The sequence below is a fragment of the Lampris incognitus genome, chromosome 21 (assembly GCF_029633865.1).
Source record: "Lampris incognitus isolate fLamInc1 chromosome 21, fLamInc1.hap2, whole genome shotgun sequence".
In the NCBI taxonomy this organism is placed as follows: Eukaryota; Metazoa; Chordata; class Actinopteri; order Lampriformes; family Lampridae; genus Lampris; species Lampris incognitus.
Window position 1 is genome coordinate 25,701,449 of NC_079231.1, and position 22,166 is coordinate 25,723,614.

The following is a 22,166-nucleotide window of genomic DNA, read 5'->3' on the forward strand; positions in this document are numbered from 1 at the left end:
GAGACTGAAGAGGGCACTTAAATGAGCGATGAAACATTTCTCTCAATAAACATTGTGTCCAGATGAATTGATTTAAATTTCTGTGATTACCAGAAAGCAGTTAAGGAAAAGAGATCAGCTTACTTCTCTGAAATGATATCTAGAAGTCAAGTCAAGTCATGTCAAGTCAAGTCAAGTCAAGTTCATTTATATAGCACATTTAAAACAACCACAGTTGAACCAAAGTGCTGCACAAACTTAAAATACAATATAAAATAAGTAACACATATGAATATAAAAATATATGTAAAAAAGACATAGTAAAATAAAGGAATTAAAATATAAACAATAAAACACAAGAGTAAAAGTATATTTCCACAATAAAATCATGGTGTCAAGCTCAACTTGAATTGAATGTCAGCGAGAAGAGGTAGGTGTTTAACCAAGATTTAAAAGTCTCTAGGGTCTGAGCAGATCTGATGTGTACTGGTAAGTTGTTCCAGAGATCAGGGGCAGCAACTGCAAAGGCTCTGTCACCCCTATTCTTAAGCCTGGGTCTGGGAACATGTAAGAGCATCTGGTTTGCTGACCTGAGTGCTCTGACTGGTGTACGATGATGTATTAGCTCAGATAAATAAGATGGTGCCAGCCCATTTAAAGACTTGAAAACAAGTAACAAAATCTTAACCTGGATCCTAAAACAGACAGGAAGCCAATGAAGGGAGGCCAGTACAGATGATATGTGATCACGTGGTTTCTTTCCTGGCGAGCAGGCGAGCAGCTGCATTTTGTACAAGCTGTAGGCGACGAAGTGATGACTGAGCTACACCAACATACAATGAGTTACATGCTTTTCTCTATTCTTGGATTTATTATTGCAACACACTTTACTTGCTCATCTCATTACCGGCACAAAGAGGCATGACCACATCACTCTTGTATTGGCCTCCCTACACTGGCTCCCTGTTAGACTTTGAATTGATTTTAAAATTTTATTGCTGAATTTTAAGGCCTGAAATGGTCTTGCTTCTAAATACATTTCTGATCTATAGACCTGGTATATGCCCGCTCGACCATTAAGATCAGCAGATGGCGTTCTGCTAGTTATATCCTGGTCTTGGTTTGTTACAAAGGGTGATGGGGCTTAAGCTGTTAGAGCCTCCACACTACAGAACTCTCTTCCTATTCAACTAAGACAAACCAAGTATCTAGCTTCTTTTAAATCTCGTCTTAAAACTTATTTTTAGCATCTGCGGTGGTGTAGCGGTCTAAGCATCGGCTTTGTGTCGATGCAGTTGCCCACTGGGGACCGGGGTTTGCACCTCGGTCTCATCAGATCCGACTGTGGCCGGATTTGATGAAGCAGCAATAATTGGCAACGCTGTCTTCGGGAGGGGGCAGAGTCGGCTTGTGTTCGTCACATGAGCGTCTCTGTGTGTGTGTGGGGAAACATGACTCCTGCCTCTGCCCAGTGACTACTTCCTCTGCCCAGTGACTCCTGCCTCTGCCCAGTGACTGCTGCGTCTGCTAAGTGACTGCTGCGTCTGCTCAGTGACTCCTGCCTCTGCCCAGTGACTCCTGCCTCTGCACAGTGACTGCTGCGTCTGCCCAGTGACTCCTGCTTCTGCTGACTCCTGCCTCTGCTCAGTGACTTCTGCCTCAACCCAGTGACTCCTGCCTCTGCTCAGTGACTCCTGCCTCAACTCAGTGACTACTGCCTCTGCCCAGTGACTCCTGCCTCTGCCCAGTGACTGCTGCGTCTGCTCAGCGACTCCTGCTTCTGCTGACTCCTGCCTCTGCTCAGTGACTCCTGCCTCAACCCAGTGACTGCTGCGTCTGCCCAGTGACTCCTGCCTCTGGCCAGTGACTCCTGCCTCTGCCCAGTGACTCCTGCTTCTGCCCAGTGACTGCTGCCTCTGCTCAGTGACTCCTGCCTCTGCTGACTCTTGCCTTTGCTCAGTGACTCCTGCCTCAACCCAGCGACTGCTGCCTCTGCTGTTACTGCTGCCTCTGTTCAGTGACTCCTGCCACTGCTGAATCCTGCCTCTGCCCAGTGACTGCTGCCTCTGCCCAGTGACTCCTGCCTCTGCCCAGTGACTGCTGCCTCTGCTCAGTGACTCCTGCCTCTGCTGACTCTTGCCTTTGCTCAGTGACTCCTGCCTCAACCCAGCGACTGCTGCCTCTGCCCAGTGACTGCTGCCTCTGCCCAGTGACTGCTGCCTCTGCTGTTACTGCTGCCTCTGTTCAGTGACTCCTTCCACTGCTGAATCCTGCCTCTGCCCAGTGACTGCTGTCTCTGCTCAGTGACTCCTGCCTCTTCTCAGTGACTCCTGTCTTAACCCAGTGACTCCTGCCTCTGCCCAGTGACTGCTGCCTCTGCCCAGTGACTCCTGCCTTTGCCCAGTGACTGCTGCGTCTGCTCAGTGACTCCTGCCTCTGCTGACTCTTGCCTTTGCTCAGTGACTCCTGCCTCAACCCAGCGACTGCTGCCTCTGCCCAGTGACTCCTGCCTCTGCCCAGTGACTGCTGCCTCTGCTGTTACTGCTGCCTCTGTTCAGTGACTGCTGCCTCTGCTCAGTGACTCCTGCCTCTTCTCAGTGACTCCTGCCTTAACCCAGTGACTGCTGCCTCTGCTCAGTGACTGCTGCCTCTGCTGACTCCTGCCTCTGCCCAGTGACTGCTGCCTCTGCTCAGTGACTCCTGCCTCTGCTGACTCCTGCCTCTGCCCAGTGACTCCTGCCTCTGCTCAGTGACTCCTGCCTTAACCCAGTGACTGCTGCCTCTGCCCAGTGACTGCTGCCTCTGCTCAGTTACTTCTGCCTCTGCTCAGTGACTCCTGCCTCTGCTGACTCTTGCCTCTGTCCAGTGACTGCTGCGTCTGCTCAGTGACTCCTGCCTCTGCTGACTCCTGCCTCTGCCCAGTGACTGGTGCCTCTGCTGTTACTGCTGCCTCTGTTCAGTGACTCCTGCCTCTGCTGACTCCTGCCTCTGCCCAGTGACTGCTGCCTCTGCTCAGTGACTCCTGCTTCTGCTGACTCCTGCCTGTTCTCAGTGACTCCTGCCTTAACCCAGTGACTGCTGCCTCTGCTCAGTGACTCCTTCCTCTGCTGACTCCTGCCTCTGCCCAGTGACTGCTTCCTCTGCTCAGTGACTCCTGCCTCTGCCCAGTGACTCCTGCCTCTGCTGACTCCTGCCTCTGCTCAGTGACCCCTGCCTTAACCCAGTGACTGCTGCCTCTGCCCAGTGACACCTGCCTCTGCTCAGTGACTCCTGCCTCTGCTGACTCTTGCCTCTGTCCAGTGACTGCTGCCTCTGCTCAGTGACTGCTGCCTCTGCCCAGTGACTGCTGCCTCTGCCCAGTGACTGCTGCCTCTGCTCAGTGACTCCTGCCTCTGCTGACTCCTGCCTCTGCCCAGTGACTCCTGCCTCTGCTCAGTGACTCCTGCCTTAACCCAGTGACTGCTGCCTCTGCTGACTCTTGCCTCTGTCCAGTGACTGCTGCGTCTGCTCAGTGACTCCTGCCTCTGCTGACTCTTGCCTCTGTCCAGTGACTGCTGCGTCTGCTCAGTGACTCCTGCCTCTGCTGACTCCTGCCTCTGCCCAGTGACTGGTGCCTCTGCTGTTACTGCTGCCTCTGTTCAGTGACTCCTGCCTCTGCTGACTCCTGCCTCTGCCCAGTGACTGCTGCCTCTGCTCAGTGACTCCTGCTTCTGCTGACTCCTGCCTGTTCTCAGTGACTCCTGCCTTAACCCAGTGACTGCTGCCTCTGCTCAGTGACTCCTTCCTCTGCTGACTCCTGCCTCTGCCCAGTGACTGCTTCCTCTGCTCAGTGACTCCTGCCTCTGCCCAGTGACTCCTGCCTCTGCTGACTCCTGCCTCTGCTCAGTGACCCCTGCCTTAACCCAGTGACTGCTGCCTCTGCCCAGTGACACCTGCCTCTGCTCAGTGACTCCTGCCTCTGCTGACTCTTGCCTCTGTCCAGTGACTGCTGCCTCTGCTCAGTGACTGCTGCCTCTGCTCAGTGACTGCTGCCTCTGCCCAGTGACTGTTGCCTCTGCTCAGTTACTGCTGTCTCTGCTCAGAGACTCCTGCCTCTGCCTCTGCTCAGAGACTCCTGCTTCTGCTGACTCCTGCCTCTTCTCAGTGACTCCTGCCTCTGCCCAGTGACTGCTGCCTCTCCTCAGTGACTCCTGCTTCTGCCGACTCCTGCCTGTTCTCAGTGACTCCTGCCTTAACCCAGTGACTGCTGCCTCTGCTCAGTGACTCCTTCCTCTGCTGACTCCTGCCTCTGCCCAGTGACTGCTTCCTCTGCTCAGTGACTCCTGCCTCTGCCCAGTGACTCCTGCCTCTGCTCAGTGACTCCTGCCTTAACCCAGTGACTGCTGCCTCTGCCCAGTGACACCTGCCTCTGCTCAGTGACTCCTGCCTCTGCTGACTCTTGCCTCTGTCCAGTGACTGCTGCCTCTGCTCAGTGACTGCTGCCTCTGCTGACTCCTGCCTCTGCCCAGTGACTGGTGCCTCTGCTGTTACTGCTGCCTCTGTTCAGTGACTCCTGCCTCTGCTGACTCCCGCCTCTGCCCAGTGACTGCTGCCTCTGCTCAGTGACTCCTGCTTCTGCTGACTCCTGCCTCTTCTCAGTGACTCCTGCCTTAACCCAGTGACTGCTGCCTCTGCTCAGTGACTCCTTCCTCTGCTGACTCCTGCCTCTGCCCAGTGACTGCTTCCTCTGCTCAGTGACTCCTGCCTCTGCCCAGTGACTCCTGCCTCTGCTGACTCCTGCCTCTGCTCAGTGACTCCTGCCTTAACCCAGTGACTGCTGCCTCTGCCCAGTGACACCTGCCTCTGCCCAGTGACTGCTGCCTCTGCCTGACTCCTGCCTCTGGCCAGTGACTGCTGCCTCTGCCTAGTGACTCCTGCCTCTGCCCAGTGACTGCTGCCTCTGCTCAGTGACTGCTGCCTCTGCCCAGTGACTGTTGCCTCTGCTCAGTTACTGCTGTCTCTGCTCAGAGACTCCTGCCTCTGCTGACTCCTGCCTCTGCCCAGTGGCTGCTGCCTCTGCTCAGAGACTCCTGCTTCTGCTGACTCCTGCCTCTTCTCAGTGACTCCTGCCTCTGCCCAGTGACTGCTGCCTCTGCTCAGTGACTCCTGCCTCTGCTGACTCCTGCCTCTGCTCAGTGACTCCTGCCTTAACCCAGTGACTGCTGCCTCTGCCCAGAGACTCCTGCCTCTGCCCAGTGACTCCTGCCTCTGCCTGACTCTTGCCTCTGGCCAGTGACTGCTGCCTCTGCCCAGTGACTGCTGCCTCTGCCCAGTGACTCCTGCCTCTGCTCAGTGACTGCTGCCTCTGCTCAGTGACTGCTGCCTCTGCTCAGTTACTGCTGTCTCTGGTCAGTGACTCCTGCCTCTACTGACTCCTGCCTCTGCTCGGTGATTCTGCGTGTGGGTCATCTCTTATCTATGATGACCTGTTTTGAAAATTGCTATTCACATAAAGACTATTATTATTATTATTATTATTATTATAAATAATGGGATAATAGAAATCAGGGATGCACAACATATGGACTGCAGGCTAGACGCAAGTGCTCTATCTGGCCTGCCAACGAATATGCCGAAATAAAAACATGTTAAATTAGTTATGACAGTCAATGAGTAATTCAATTAGATAAATTAGCTGAATGTGATACACTGCCACCAACTGGTTGTAACGTGATATGCTGCCACAAGCTAGTAGTTTTCCAATATTGTAAACGTCATTACATTTTATGCAGCTCATATGTTAATCATTCAAGTGGTCATGTAATTTGTAATTACTGCTTCTTTTTCTTTAAAACTTCTTTTAAAACTCTTCTTAAAACGTTTCTCCTTGTGAAAGCTTTCGGAAATGTTTGATATTTGTTTTTATTCATGCCGTTTTTATTTTTATTGCTGCTTGTTGTTACCTCCTGTTTGCTCATGTCCTTTGGTCTTATTCTCATGTTTGACTTTAGTTTATGAGGAAAACACCTGGGGGCTGGCTGCTGTCCAACTGAAACCAGCCAAAGCGCCACACCTTCGCAGAATAAAACTCCCAGGACCACTTTAGTAATTACATGTAGCCTACGGCAACAGGATTAGTTAGTGCACCTGGGAGACCACACCTCTGACATTCTTGGTGTTATTCATTTAGCTTGTCCAGATTTATCCACTTCCTGTTCTCAGGAAGTGTGTTAAAAATTTACCAAAAAGTCATCCAGTAGTGAATCAACATGTGTTGCCACACAGTTTACTTCAACTACACCAACTATATCTTATTATCTATCAATTATTCATCATTATATACAATCTTATTATTTATCAGCTGTAGGTGATAAAGATTTTTAATGATATATGACAAGTTGATTCAAGTTAGACACAAATACATCTAAACAAGCCCACAAGAGACTGCCTTCTCCATAATAAATGATGTAATATTCAGTAATGAGTATATTTACATGGAAAAGAAGGACCTGATTACTGCGAGCACTACAAATGTTGCCCTGTAAATGTCGTGGCCAGAGATGTGATGTGTGCGCTGGGCTTGGTGTCACATTGTACAGAGGAAGGAATTCAAGTCAAATGTCCCAGCTCAGGATGCACAATTAGAGCATGGCAAGCCACTGTACATATATCGGTGGGATCTGCCGCCGTAAGCGCCAAGATAGACAGCCTCCAAATTGCTCAAAAATAGCACAGATATGTGTCACCATAGCATATGTAAATGCAGGAGTCTGATTTGACTGTCACAGTGTAAGTGAAAGAGTTGATAGGACGTTTGAGAAAGTTTGATTAAGGCAAGGGCAAGACAGCGATCTTCTGACTAGTGATTGGATGTATTGGGATGATAATATGTGTGCATTGACGTTAGTGCCAACCCCCGCCGTAGCCCAGCTCCACTGGGAGTATATCTCAACACCACACGTGCCTCTAGAGAAAACATGTGACATCCAGTGGGCGGACTGAGGGCTGTGGGTTGTTCAGTGTTCACAAGACCACATGAGGGAGCCTAGAGGAGGAGGAGTATAATACTCACCTCGAATATAACTAGAGGAGGAGGAGGGTAATACTCACCCCGAATATAAGCATATAGATGCCCATTTCAGAGCGCTTTTATGGGAGACAGATTGTGCATTTAGCATAGAGCAGTAAATTCAACTTCAGGGGGTGGGGATATTTTCCTCAGTTAAATATTGAGTCACCAAAGTTGCAAGGAGTGCCACAAATTTTATGGGCCATGGATAATTACGATGTGGGGTTAGTTCAAGGGGCTGAACCATGTGACACCCAATAGCACATACCATCCATGTCAAGCACAATATCCACTCAAACTAGAGGCAGCAATAGGTATAACACCAGTGTTTAACAGTTTGCTGGCAGCAGGAGTCATTATTCCATGTGCTCATTCACCAGTGAGGACGCCTGTCTTTCCAGTTAAAAGATAGGCCACAGAATCAGCCAGCAGAGTGGCAATTCATGCAAGATTTATGAACAGTAAATGCAGCAGTACCCATGTGCACCCAGACTCTCAGTATTGGTTTGCGTTCATGTTTCAGGCTAAAACATATGTGGACCAGGATGCCACAAGGTTATGTTGAGACCCCAGCAGTCTACTCACAGGTTTTGCATGCAAGTCTGGAGATGTTAGCTCTTCCAGCACAGCACTGATACAGTATGTTGACGATTTAATGATTAGCTCATCAACAAAACAAGTTTGCGAGAGCAGTACCATTGCACTGCTAAAACATCTGGCAGAGCAGGGCCACAAGGCCAGTCTGAGTAAATAGCAATTTGTCCAGGAAAGTCACTTTTCTAGGACATGATATCTCTAAAAAAAAGAAAGAAGGTAAAACACTAAGCTCAAAATGAGTGGAAGACATCCTCAAATTCCGAAACCTTTCGCTAAGAGTCAATTAATGTCGTTTTTAGGGATGACAGGCTACTGAGGATGTAGTTCTCTGACTGCAGCTAGACCCAGCCAAATGCTCTATTCACATGGCTTTATGCTTTCTCCAGTCACTCTAGGATTCAGGAAGCACATCTAGCTCTATGAAGGTGTATGCAGTTGTCATTTTCTGCTTGCTTGAGGCAGTAGGAGGAATGTCAGCTGGAAGATACTCCTTGGTGTCTCAGTTCATTAAGGGCACATACCACCTGCAGCCAGGCAGGATGCTAAGAGCTCTATCAGGGAATATTCCCTTGGTGTTATGATTGTTTACTCAAGCCCCTTATGAGCCTATTGAGAATGCAAACCTTAGGTTCCTCTCTCATAAAACGTTGTTCCTCTTGGTGATATGTTCACCCAAGAGAGTCAGTGAATTACATGCATTGTCTGTCATTCGAAGTGGAAGGCAGAGGGCACTGGTGTGACGTTGTGGCCGAATCCCTCGTTCTTCATCAAGGTAGTAAACCACCGGAGAGTAAACCAAGTGATTGAAATCAGCTCATTTCGGCAGGAGTCGGTCTCTGCTGTGGACAACATAGCAAGTAAGGGTGTTAAGGCCTTACTTGATATGCACTCAGTCCCTGAGATGCTCAGACTCACAGTTGTTCATTACGATGATAACAAATTAGGCTTTCCTGTGGCTAAACAGCGTCTGTCACACTGGCTGGTCAGCACCATTTCTCATGCCTATGATGGACAGAATCTTCCTGTCCCTGGTTATCTTGTGGCACACTCTTCTAGAAGTATGACCATTTCCTGGGCTGCATTAAGAGGATTATCTATTGCAGAGATCTGTGCAGCAGTATCATGGGGTGCTCCATGCACATTTTCTCGATTTTACTGAGTCAACGTGGCAGCACAGGCACCACTGGGTTCTGCTGTACTCTCAGCTGCTGGACGAAGGAGTGATGGTGTGGAGTCCTCCATTCCTCGTGACCTTGATGGTATGAGTCATTCAAGGTGAAGACCATGGTGACGGTCTGAGTGAGGTCAAAATAGATCTTAACTTATGGCTATAGCCATAGATCTATGAGACTGAACAATAACCATCATCATCTCTTGTCACTCAGAACGGGCTGAGACGTTCCAGGCAAGACAAGAGACATGTTCGCCCAGATGCTCTTATAGACGGCGAGCCAAGCCTCCTATGGTCAGTCATGACCACCTCAAGCTGACGTGTGGTTAGCGTTCTGGTGCCAAAACGGCTGCCGTCCATCACCCAGGTGAATACTACACATTGGTGGTTGTTGAAGTGGGCTACCCCCTTCAATGTGAAGCACTTTGGGTGTCTAGAAAAGCGCTATATAAATGTGATGATGATTATTATTATTGTTATTATTATTATTATTATCCCCCTTCCAATCCACCCCTGTATGATTGTGTTATGTTTATCTGTTGTCTCGTTTCACCCCATTTATTGTAAAGTGTTGAGTGTTAGAAACACGCTATATAAGTTAAATTTATTATAATTATTATAATTACCATTATTATTACTATTATTATGACTTTGTTGACATAAGGTCTCAAGGATAGGTAGAAGGATGGCATCATTCAAGGTGAAGATTGTGGTGACGGTCATCGTTTGGCCCAGTACATCCATAGTTATAGCTGTAACTTGCATTCTCCTGTGCTGACATCAGTGTAAATGATTTGCTGACTTGCAAAATACAATCGTGGTGGTGGGATGGTGTGACACTGTGGTGGTGTGATTGTGTGGTGGTGTGATGGTGTGTTGGTGTGGTGCTGTGACAGTGTGGTGCTGTGGTTGTGTGGTCGTGTGATGGTGTGGTAGTGTGGTTGTGTGGTGGTGTGATAGTGTGGCGGTGTGATTGTGTGGTGGTGTGATGGTGTGTTGGTGTGGTGCTGTGACAGTGTGGTGCTGTGGTTGTGTGGTAGTGTGGTTGTGTGGTGGTGTGGTGCTGTGGTTGTGTGATGGTGTGGTGGTGTGATGGTGTGGTGGTGTGGTTGTGTGGTGGTGTGATGGTGTGGTGGTGTGATGGTGTGGTTGTGTGGTGGTGTGATGGTGTGATTGTGTGGTGCTATGGTTGTGTGGTGGTGTGATGGTGTGGTGGTGTGATTGTGTGGTGCTGTGGTTGTGTGGTGGTGTGGTTGTGTGGTGGTGTGATGGTGTGGTGGTGTGATGGTGTGGTGCTGTGGTTGTGTGATGGTGTGGTGCTGTGGTTGTGTGATGGTGTGGTGGTGTGATGGTGTGGTGGTGTGATTGTGTGGTGCTGTGGTTGTGTGATGGTGTGGTTGTGTGATGGTGTGGTGGTGTGATGGTGTGATGGTGTGGTGGTGTGGTTGTGTGGTGGTGTGATGGTGTGGTTGTGTGATGGTGTGGAAGTGTGGTTGTGTGGTCGTGTGATGGTGTGGAAGTGTGGTTGTGTGGTCGTGTGATGGTGTGGTGGTGTGGTGGTGTGGTTGTGTGGTGGTGTGATGGTGTGGTTGTGTGGTGGTGTGATGGTGTGGAAGTGTGGTTGTGTGGTCGTGTGATGGTGTGGAAGTGTGGTTGTGTGGTCGTGTGATGGTGTGGTGGTGTGATGGTGTGATGGTGTGGTTGTGTGATGGTGTGGTTGTGTGGTGGTGTGATGGTGTGGAAGTGTGGTTGTGTGGTCGTGTGATGGTGTGGAAGTGTGGTTGTGTGGTCGTGTGATGGTGTGGTGGTGTGATGGTGTGGTGCTGTGGTTGTGTGATGGTGTGGTGCTGTGGTCGTGTGATGGTGTGGTGGTGTGATGGTGTGATGGTGTGGTTGTGTGGTTGTGTGGTGGTGTGATGGTGTGATGGTGTGGTGCTGTGACAGTGTGGTGCTGTGGTTGTGTGGTCGTGTGATGGTGTGGAAGTGTGGTTGTGTGGTCGTGTGATGGTGTGGAAGTGTGGTTGTGTGGTCGTGTGATGGTGTGGTAGTGTGGTTGTGTGGTGGTGTGATTGTGTGGTGCTGTGGTTGTGTGGTGGTGTGATGGTGTGATTGTGTGGTGCTGTGGTTGTGTGATGGTGTGGTGCTGTGGTTGTGTGGTGGTGTGGTTGTGTGGTGGTGTGGTGGTGTGATTGTGTGGTGGTGTGATAGTGTGGTGGTGTGATAAAGTGGTGGTGAAGTGGTATGCAGTGGTGAAGTTGTAAATGAGGAGGTCCCGGAGCACTGAGAGGCGCTGCTCCGGCAGGTTAGGGGTGAGACAGAAAGTCAGGGAACGTAATTTAAAAATGCACAAAACGATGCTTTTCATGATGCTGAAACAGCTCCGCAATAGTCACGTGCTTTTCGACCAATAACGTTGTTGTTGCTTCTGTTAAATAGACGGGCCTAGCCTAATCTGACGTGACAACGAGGCAGTAGTCACACGCACAGTAGCAAGGTTCGTCAAGTTAATGCCGAGCCAAAGAACATTTAAAATGTTTAGGCAAATAACATCAAACAACTTGCCAGCATACAATGCATATAGGCTATGGCGCCTGAAGTACACAATCTGGCCTGATACACCGATCACCATCCCAAAACTATAAGGCTCAGTTAACAACACTGCTGAGAACATTTTTAAAAAGTACCTTTTATTTATTTGTCCAAAACATCAGTGGAGCCTTCAGCCTCCTCCTCCCTGCTTCTTACTTGACTCCTAGTGTCCTGTGCAGCTCTGTGTCCTTTCCTAATCCGTGACCTCACATATGGAATGGGGTTGAACAGGGTGAGCGGTGGTCCAGCAAGGCAAAGGAAGAGCAGCGTGGAGATGGTGGATGTGCGAAGAGATGACCCGTTGGCGGTGCAGAGTAGGCTTGTCTGGGAAAAGCCCCTCTCACACTCTGCACTTGAGATGGGGACAGTGTTGACTGCTGCCAAGAGGTCTTTCAGTCCATCTGGGACACATTTCCCACCATTGTCCCTAGATTCTCTATATGCCCGAATGACACTCCGCACGCCATCGATTCTAAACTGCTGGCAGTCTTTCAACTTCAACTTCCCCAAACAGTGCCCCAGGGTCGTCCGACCAATGTCGTGGGTAGAGGACTTTTACAATACTACAATACTCCCCGAATTTTACAATACTGTCCCGGATTCGCTACAATACTGCAGCTAATTCGGGGGGCAGCCCAGCCGGACTGTCACAGCCGGGAAGCGAACTCATGTATTCCGCACCGCGGGTGACAACGCTAACCAGTCGACTAAAGGGTCCGACCCCTTAGCTAAGGGCTACCGAGCGTATTCATCCGTGATCGTTACATTGTGCCCTTCCTTTGGGAAGGGCGTCCCTGGCTGGACCGTCACAGCTGGGGTGCGAACTCACCCCTTTCCTTCGGGAAGGGCGTCCCTGGCTGGGCCGCACAGCCGGGGCCGCAACGTTAACCAGCTGACTAAAGGGTCCGACCTGTTAGGCAAGGGCTGCCGAGCCTATTCATCCGTAATCGTTACAATACGTTTCTCCAGATTCCTTGCCAGGCTTCTGAAAAACGCCCTCTGATCCAACGTTCTATCACCCGTTCGCCCTGAATGTAGGGGTACATCTTGAAAAAAGTTATCTTCGGTTGCCCTCTGGCTCCTTCTCCTCCTCTTTTTCCTCCTGCTCGTCATGTTTGCTAGAAGCAGGTGCTGCCAGGCTTGTGCTAGCTAGCTGCTGCTGTGCTGTGCTGTGCCCTACCTTGTTGGTCTTCCGAAATTACCCTGGCTTTCTTAGAGTTCGGCTGACCTGCTGGTCTGAAAACACTAAACAAATGTGACTGTCTTTTTGCCCCTTTCTAATCAATGGCTTTTGATAGAGCAGGCGGCGAGTTGTTGTGAGTCTAATATCGCGGTAATGTCAGTAGCTCCTGTGACGTGGCTTGCACTGCGTGACTTGGGCAATTAACGTCTCCCTCCTCTCTCTCTCTCTCTCTCTCTCTCTCTCTCTCTCTCTCTCTCTCTCTCTCTCTCTCTCTCTCTCTCTCTCGCTCTCTCTTAAAAAAATAGCTGATTTAAAATGCATTAAACGTAGACAAACAAGCGATTTACGAAAAATGTCAATGGGAAATAATAATAACGCTAAATATTAGAGAAAAGCTTTTTACAGATTTTTATAGTGACGAGAAAGAGGTGACGGAGCCAATCAAATACGTGCCGGTCCAAATCTGGGAGGTCCCGGAGCATGCTCTGGCTTGCTCCAACACAAATTAAGCCCTGGTGGTGTGGTGGTGTGATGGTGTGATGTGTGGTGGTGTGGTGGTGTGATGGTGTGGTGTGATGGTGTGGTGGTGTGGTGGTGTAATGGTGAGGGGGAGTGGTGGTGTGATTGTGTGATTGTGTGATGGTGTGGTGGTGTGATGTTGAGCTGGAGTGGTGGTGTGATGGTGTGGTGCTGTCATGGTGTGATACTTCCACTTATTGACCTGAATGACATCCCCCGATACAAGTTCTCATGAATTAACACTGAAGTGTGTGCGTGTGTGTGTGTGTGAGAGAGAGAGAGAGAGAGAGAGAGAGAGAGAGAGAGAGAGAGAGAGAGAGAGAGAGAGAGAGAGAGAGAGAGAGAGAGAGAGAGAGAGAGAGAGAGAGAGTGTGTACCATACCAGTACTGGGTGATGATCCAGAGACGCTGAGTGAGCACTCCATTTTGCCCGTTTCCCATGGATAGATGCTGCTGATGTCTGACAGGATGGATATGCTGAAGGAGGGGCCTGCAACAGAAACCACAAAAACTGTAACTCTAAACGACTTCCAACACACAGAAACCACTCCAACTGTAACTCTAAACCACTTCCAACATACAGAAACCACAAAAACTGTAACTCTAAACCACTTCCAACACACAGAAACCACTCCAACTGTAACTCTAAACCACTTCCAACACACAGAAACCACACCAACTGTAACTCTAAACCACTTCCAACACACAGAAACCACACCAACTGTAACTCTAAACCACTTCCAACACACAGAAACCACACCAACTGTAACTCTAAACCACTTCCAACACACAGAAACCACACCAACTGTAACTCTAAACCACTTCCAACACACAGAAACCACACCAACTGTAACTCTAAACCACTTCCAACACACAGAAACCACTCCAACTGTAACTCTAAACCACTTCCAACATACAGAAACCACAAAAACTGTAACTCTAAACCACTTCCAACACACAGAAACCACTCCAACTGTAACTCTAAACCACTTCCAACACACAGAAACCACACCAACTGTAACTCTAAACCACTTCCAACACACAGAAACCACACCAACTGTAACTCTAAACCACTTCCAACACACAGAAACCACACCAACTGTAACTCTAAACCACTTCCAACACACAGAAACCACACCAACTGTAACTCTAAACCACTTCCAACACACAGAAACCACACCAACTGTAACTCTAAACCACTTCCAACATACAGAAACCACACCAACTGTAACTCTAAACCACTTCCAACACACAGAAACCACACCAACTGTAACTCTAAACCACTTCCAACACACAGAAACCACACCAACTGTAACTCTAAACCACTTCCAACACGCAGAAACCACACCAACTGTAACTCTAAACCACTTCCAACACGCAGAAACCACACCAACTGTAACTCTAAACCACTTCCAACACGCAGAAACCACACCAACTGTAACTCTAAACCACTTCCAACACACAGAAACCACACCAACTGTAACTCTAAACCACTTCCAACACGCAGAAACCACACCAACTGTAACTCTAAACCACTTCCAACACGCAGAAACCACACCAACTGTAACTCTAAACCACTTCCAACACGCAGAAACCACACCAACTGTAACTCTAAACCACTTCCAACACACAGAAACCACACCAACTGTAACTCTAAACCACTTCCAACATACAGAAACCACAAAAACTGTAACTCTAAACCACTTCCAACACACAGAAACCACTCCAACTGTAACTCTAAACCACTTCCAACACACAGAAACCACACCAACTGTAACTCTAAACCACTTCCAACACACAGAAACCACACCAACTGTAACTCTAAACCACTTCCAACACACAGAAACCACACCAACTGTAACTCTAAACCACTTCCAACACACAAAAACCACACCAACTGTAACTCTAAACCACTTCCAACACACAGAAACCACACCAACTGTAACTCTAAACCACTTCCAACACACAGAAACCACACCAACTGTAACTCTAAACCACTTCCAACATACAGAAACCACACCAACTGTAACTCTAAACCACTTCCAACACACAGAAACCACACCAACTGTAACTCTAAACCACTTCCAACACACAGAAACCACACCAACTGTAACTCTAAACCACTTCCAACACGCAGAAACCACACCAACTGTAACTCTAAACCACTTCCAACACACAGAAACCACACCAACTGTAACTCTAAACCACTTCCAACACGCAGAAACCACACCAACTGTAACTCTAAACCACTTCCAACACGCAGAAACCACACCAACTGTAACTCTAAACCACTTCCAACACGCAGAAACCACACCAACTGTAACTCTAAACCACTTCCAACACGCAGAAACCACACCAACTGTAACTCTAAACCACTTCCAACACGCAGAAACCACACCAACTGTAACTCTAAACCACTTCCAACACGCAGAAACCACACCAACTGTAACTCTAAACCACTTCCAACACGCAGAAACCACACCAACTGTAACTCTAAACCACTTCCAACACGCAGAAACCACACCAACTGTAACTCTAAACCACTTCCAACACACAGAAACCACACCAACTGTAACTCTAAACCACTTCCAACACACAGAAACCACACCAACTGTAACTCTTAACCACTTCCAACGCACAGAAACCACACCAACTGTAACTCTAAACCACTTCCAACGCACAGAAACCACACCAACTGTAACTCTAAACCACTTCCAACACACAGAAACCACACCAACTGTAACTCTAAACCACTTCCAACACACAGAAACCACACCAACTGTAACTCTAAACCACTTCCAACACGCAGAAACCACACCAACTGTAACTCTAAACCACTTCCAACACACAGAAACCACACCAACTGTAACTCTAAACCACTTCCAACACACAGAAACCACACCAACTGTAACTCTTAACCACTTCCAACCCACAGAAACCACACCAACTGTAACTCTAAACCACTTCCAACGCACAGAAACCACACCAACTGTAACTCTAAACCACTTCCAACACACAGAAACCACACCAACTGTAACTCTAAACCACTTCCAACACACAGAAACCACACCAACTGTAACTCTAAACCACTTCCAACACACAGAAACCACACGAACTGTAACTCTAAACCACTTCCAACACACAGAAACCACACCAACTGTAACTCTAAACCACTTCCAACATACAGAAACCACACCAACTGTAACTCTAAACCACTTCCAACACACAGAAACCACACCAACTGTAACTCTAAACCACTTCCAACACACAGAAACCACACCAACTGTAACTCTAAACCACTTCCAACACGCAGAAACCACACCAACTGTAACTCTAAACCACTTCCAACACGCAGAAACCACACCAACTGTAACTCTAAACCACTTCCAACACGCAGAAACCACACCAACTGTAACTCTAAACCACTTCCAACACGCAGAAACCACACCAACTGTAACTCTAAACCACTTCCAACACGCAGAAACCACACCAACTGTAACTCTAAACCACTTCCAACACGCAGAAACCACACCAACTGTAACTCTAAACCACTTCCAACACGCAGAAACCACACCAACTGTAACTCTAAACCACTTCCAACACGCAGAAACCACACCAACTGTAACTCTAAACCACTTCCAACTCGCAGAAACCACACCAACTGTAACTCTAAACCACTTCCAACACGCAGAAACCACACCAACTGTAACTCTAAACCACTTCCAACACACAGAAACCACACCAACTGTAACTCTAAACCACTTCCAACACGCAGAAACCACACCAACTGTAACTCTAAACCACTTCCAACACGCAGAAACCACACCAACTGTAACTCTAAACCACTTCCAACACACAGAAACCACACCAACTGTAACTCTAAACCACTTCCAACACGCAGAAACCACACCAACTGTAACTCTAAACCACTTCCAACACACAGAAACCACACCAACTGTAACTCTAAACCACTTCCAACACACAGAAACCACACCAACTGTAACTCTAAACCACTTCCAACACGCAGGAACCACACCAACTGTAACTCTAAACCACTTCCAACACGCAGAAACCACACCAACTGTAACTCTAAACCACTTCCAACACGCAGAAACCACACCAACTGTAACTCTAAACCACTTCCAACACGCAGAAACCACACCAACTGTAACTCTAAACCACTTCCAACACGCAGAAACCACACCAACTGTAACTCTAAACCACTTCCAACATACAGAAACCACACCAACTGTAACTCTAAACCACTTCCAACACACAGAAACCACACCAACTGTAACTCTAAACCACTTCCAACACGCAGAAACCACACCAACTGTAACTTTAAACCACTTCCAACATACAGAAACCACACCAACTGTAACTCTAAACCACTTCCAACACACAGAAACCACACCAACTGTAACTCTAAACCACTTCCAACACACAGAAACCACACCAACTGTAACTCTAAACCACTTCCAACACACAGAAACCACACCAACTGTAACTCTAAACCACTTCCAACACGCAGAAACCACACCAACTGTAACTCTAAACCACTTCCAACACACAGAAACCACACCAACTGTAACTCTAAACCACTTCCAACATACAGAAACCACACCAACTGTAACTCTAAACCACTTCCAATTTCAGATCACAGTCCTTTCCTGTTCCCCAGGGCTCCATTTTGGGACCAAACACTTACACATATCTACTACTACTTTCGGCTGCTCCCGTTAGGGGGCGCCACAGCGGATAATCCGTTTCCATCTCTTCCTGTCCTCTGCATCTTCCTCTGTCACACCAGCCACCTGCACGTCCTCCCTCACCACATCCATAAACCTCCTCTTTGGCCTTCCTCTTCTTCTCTTCCCTGGCAGCTCCATATTCAGCATCCTTCTCCCAGTATACCCAGCATCTCTCCTCCACACATGTCCAAGCCATCTCAATCTTGCCTCTCTTGCTTTGTCTCTAAACCGTCCAACCTGAGCTGTCCCTCTAATATACTCCTTCCTAATCCTGTCCTTCTTCATCACTCCCAGTGAAAATCTTATCATCTTCACCTCTGCCACCTCCAGCTCCACCTCCTGTCTTTTCATCAGTGCCTCTGTCTCCAAACCATATAACATAGCTGGTCTCACAACCCTCTTGTAAACTTTCCCTTTAACTCTTGCTGGTACCCTTCTGTCGCAAATCACTCCTGATACACTTCTCCACCCACTCCAACCTGCCTACACTCTCTTTTTCACCTCTCTACTGCACTCCCCGTTACTTTGGACAGTTGACCCCAAGTATTTAAACTCAGATGTCTTTGTCACCTCCACTCCTTGCATCCTGACCATTCCACTGTCCTCTCTCTCATTCACGCATAGGTAACACTTACACATGTAAACATGCATATATCCACACACACACACACACACACATACACACACACACACACACACATATATATCAACACGGATACAGGAAAAATGATTTTAATTTTTCTGTATTCGTGCTGATATATTCCTCCTCATTAGTTGAGCACTCAGCACCATTGACGGTTTGGAAAAAAAACGCGCTATATATATATATATATATATATATATATATATACTATATATATATATATAGTATATATATATATATACTATATATACACACACACACACACACACACATGCAAGCCAATGCTCATGTCAACCATGTGACTGAGTACAAGGCTTCCAGACCCTCAAGGCAAGCTGGGAGTTATTGAGAAGTCCCTCAGCTGAACGCTTCAGCTCAGTGGTTGTGATTGTGCAGCTAGTGTGTGTACTGACAGTGTGTGTACTGACAGTGTGTGTAGTGACAGTGTGTGTAGTGACAGTGTGTGAAGTGACAGTGTGTGTAGTGACAGTGTGTGTAGTGACAGTGTGTGTACTGACAGTGTGTGTAGTGACAGTGTGTGTAGTGACAGTGTGTGTACTGACAGTGTGTGTAGTGACAGTGTGTGTAGTGACAGTGTGTGAAGTGACAGTGTGTGAAGTGACAGTGTGTGTAGTGACAGTGTGTGTAGTGACAGTGTGTGTAGTGACAGTGTGTGAAGTGACAGTGTGTGAAGTGACAGTGTGTGAAGTGACAGTGTGTGTAGTGACAGTGTGTGTAGTGACAGTGTGTGTAGTGACAGTGTGTGTACTGACAGTGTGTGTAGTGACAGTGTGTGTAGTGACAGTGTGTGAAGTGACAGTGTGTGTGCAGCTAGTGTGTGTAGTGACAGTGTGTGTAGTGACAGTGTGTGTGCAGCTAGTGTGTGTAGTGACAGTGTGTGTACTGACAGTGTGTGTAGTGACAGTGTGTGTACTGACAGTGTGTGTACTGACAGTGTGTGTACTGACAGTGTGTGTAGTGACAGTGTGTGAAGTGACAGTGTGTGTAGTGACAGTGTGTGTACTGACAGTGTGTGTAGTGACAGTGTGTGTAGTGACAGTGTGTGTACTGACAGTGTGTGTAGTGACAGTGTGTGTAGTGACAGTGTGTGAAGTGACAGTGTGTGTAGTGACAGTGTGTGTAGTGACAGTGTGTGTAGTGACAGTGTGTGTAGTGACAGTGTGTGTAGTGACAGTGTGTGAAGTGACAGTGTGTGTGCAGCTAGTGTGTGTAGTGACAGTGTGTGTAGTGACAGTGTGTGTGCAGCTAGTGTGTGTAGTGACAGTGTGTGTACTGACAGTGTGTGTAGTGACAGTGTGTGTACTGACAGTGTGTGTACTGACAGTGTGTGTAGTGACAGTGTGTGAAGTGACAGTGTGTGTAGTGACAGTGTGTGTACTGACAGTGTGTGTAGTGACAGTGTGTGTAGTGACAGTGTGTGTACTGACAGTGTGTGTAGTGACAGTGTGTGAAGTGACAGTGTGTGTACTGACAGTGTGTGTACTGACAGTGTGTGTAGTGACAGTGTGTGTACTGACAGTGTGTGTACTGACAGTGTGTGTAGTGACAGTGTGTGTAGTGACAGTGTGTGAAGTGACAGTGTGTGTAGTGACAGTGTGTGTAGTGACAGTGTGTGTAGTGACAGTGTGTGTACTGACAGTGTGTGTAGTGACAGTGTGTGTAGTGACAGTGTGTGTACTGACAGTGTGTGTACTGACAGTGTGTGTAGTGACAGTGTGTGTAGTGACAGTGTGTGTGCAGCTAGTGTGTGTAGTGACAGTGTGTGTAGTGACAGTGTGTGTAGTGACAGTGTGTGTACTGACAGTGTGTGTAGTGACAGTGTGTGTAGTGACAGTGTGTGTAGTGACAGTGTGTGAAGTGACAGTGTGTGTAGTGACAGTGTGTGTACTGACAGTGTGTGTAGTGACAGTGTGTGTGCAGCTAGTGTGTGTAGTGACAGTGTGTGAAGTGACAGTGTGTGTACTGACAGTGTGTGTAGTGACAGTGTGTGTAGTGACAGTGTGTGTAGTGACAGTGTGTGTAGTGACAGTGTGTGTAGTGACAGTGTGTGTACTGACAGTGTGTGTAGTGACAGTGTGTGTAGTGACAGTGTGTGTGCAGCTAGTGTGTGTAGTGACAGTGTGTGTAGTGACAGTGTGTGAAGTGACAGTGTGTGTAGTGACAGTGTGTGTAGTGACAGTGTGTGTACTGACAGTGTGTGTAGTGACAGTGTGTGTACTGACAGTGTGTGTAGTGACAGTGTGTGTAGTGACAGTGTGTGTGCAGCTAGTGTGTGTAGTGACAGTGTGTGTAGTGACAGTGTGTGAAGTGACAGTGTGTGTAGTGACAGTGTGTGTACTGACAGTGTGTGTAGTGACAGTGTGTGTAGTGACAGTGTGTGAAGTGACAGTGTGTGTAGTGACAGTGTGTGAAGTGACAGTGTGTGTAGTGACAGTGTGTGTACTGACAGTGTGTGTAGTGACAGTGTGTGTAGTGACAGTGTGTGTACTGACAGTGTGTGTAGTGACAGTGTGTGTAGTGACAGTGTGTGAAGTGACAGTGTGTGTGCAGCTAGTGTGTGTAGTGACAGTGTGTGTAGTGACAGTGTGTGTGCAGCTAGTGTGTGTAGTGACAGTGTGTGTAGTGACAGTGTGTGTAGTGACAGTGTGTGTAGTGACAGTGTGTGTACTGACAGTGTGTGTAGTGACAGTGTGTGTACTGACAGTGTGTGTAGTGACAGTGTGTGTACTGACAGTGTGTGTACTGACAGTGTGTGTAGTGACAGTGTGTGAAGTGACAGTGTGTGTGCAGCTAGTGTGTGTAGTGACAGTGTGTGTACTGACAGTGTGTGTACTGACAGTGTGTGTGCAGCTAGTGTGTGTAGTGACAGTGTGTGTAGTGACAGTGTGTGTAGTGACAGTGTGTGAAGTGACAGTGTGTGTGCAGCTAGTGTGTGTAGTGACAGTGTGTGTACTGACAGTGTGTGTACTGACAGTGTGTGTGCAGCTAGTGTGTGTAGTGACAGTGTGTGTAGTGACAGTGTGTGTGCAGCTAGTGTGTGTACTGACAGTGTGTGTACTGACAGTGTGTGTAGTGACAGTGTGTGTACAGCTAGTGTGTGTAGTGACAGTGTGTGTAGTGACAGTGTGTGTAGTGACAGTGTGTGAAGTGACAGTGTGTGTGCAGCTAGTGTGTGTAGTGACAGTGTGTGTAGTGACAGTGTGTGTACTGACAGTGTGTGTGCAGCTAGTGTGTGTAGTGACAGTGTGTGTACTGACAGTGTGTGTAGTGACAGTGTGTGTACAGCTAGTGTGTGTAGTGACAGTGTGTGTAGTGACAGTGTGTGTAGTGACAGTGTGTGTAGTGACAGTGTGTGAAGTGACAGTGTGTGTGCAGCTAGTGTGTGTAGTGACAGTGTGTGTAGTGACAGTGTGTGTACAGCTAGTGTGTGTAGTGACAGTGTGTGTACAGCTAGTGTGTGTAGTGACAGTGTGTGTAGTGACAGTGTGTGTACAGCTAGTGTGTGTAGTGACAGTGTGTGTAGTGACAGTGTGTGAAGTGACAGTGTGTGTGCAGCTAGTGTGTGTAGTGACAGTGTGTGTAGTGACAGTGTGTGTACAGCTAGTGTGTGTAGTGACAGTGTGTGTAGTGACAGTGTGTGTAGTGACAGTGTGTGTAGTGACAGT

General features: G+C 48.0%; 1 protein-coding gene across 1 annotated transcript in view; it reads right to left on the bottom strand.

Annotated features, from left to right (window-relative positions):
* The window catches only part of ptgfrnb (prostaglandin F2 receptor inhibitor b), a gene marked incomplete at its 5' end in the record, with an annotated part of 205,345 nt that overhangs the window by 41,472 nt on the left and 141,707 nt on the right, over positions 1-22,166 (bottom strand). The window contains one exon of the mRNA XM_056301121.1: positions 13,469-13,576. Within this exon, the coding sequence (XP_056157096.1) occupies positions 13,469-13,576 (108 nt within the window). The remainder of the gene's footprint in view (positions 1-13,468; positions 13,577-22,166) is intronic.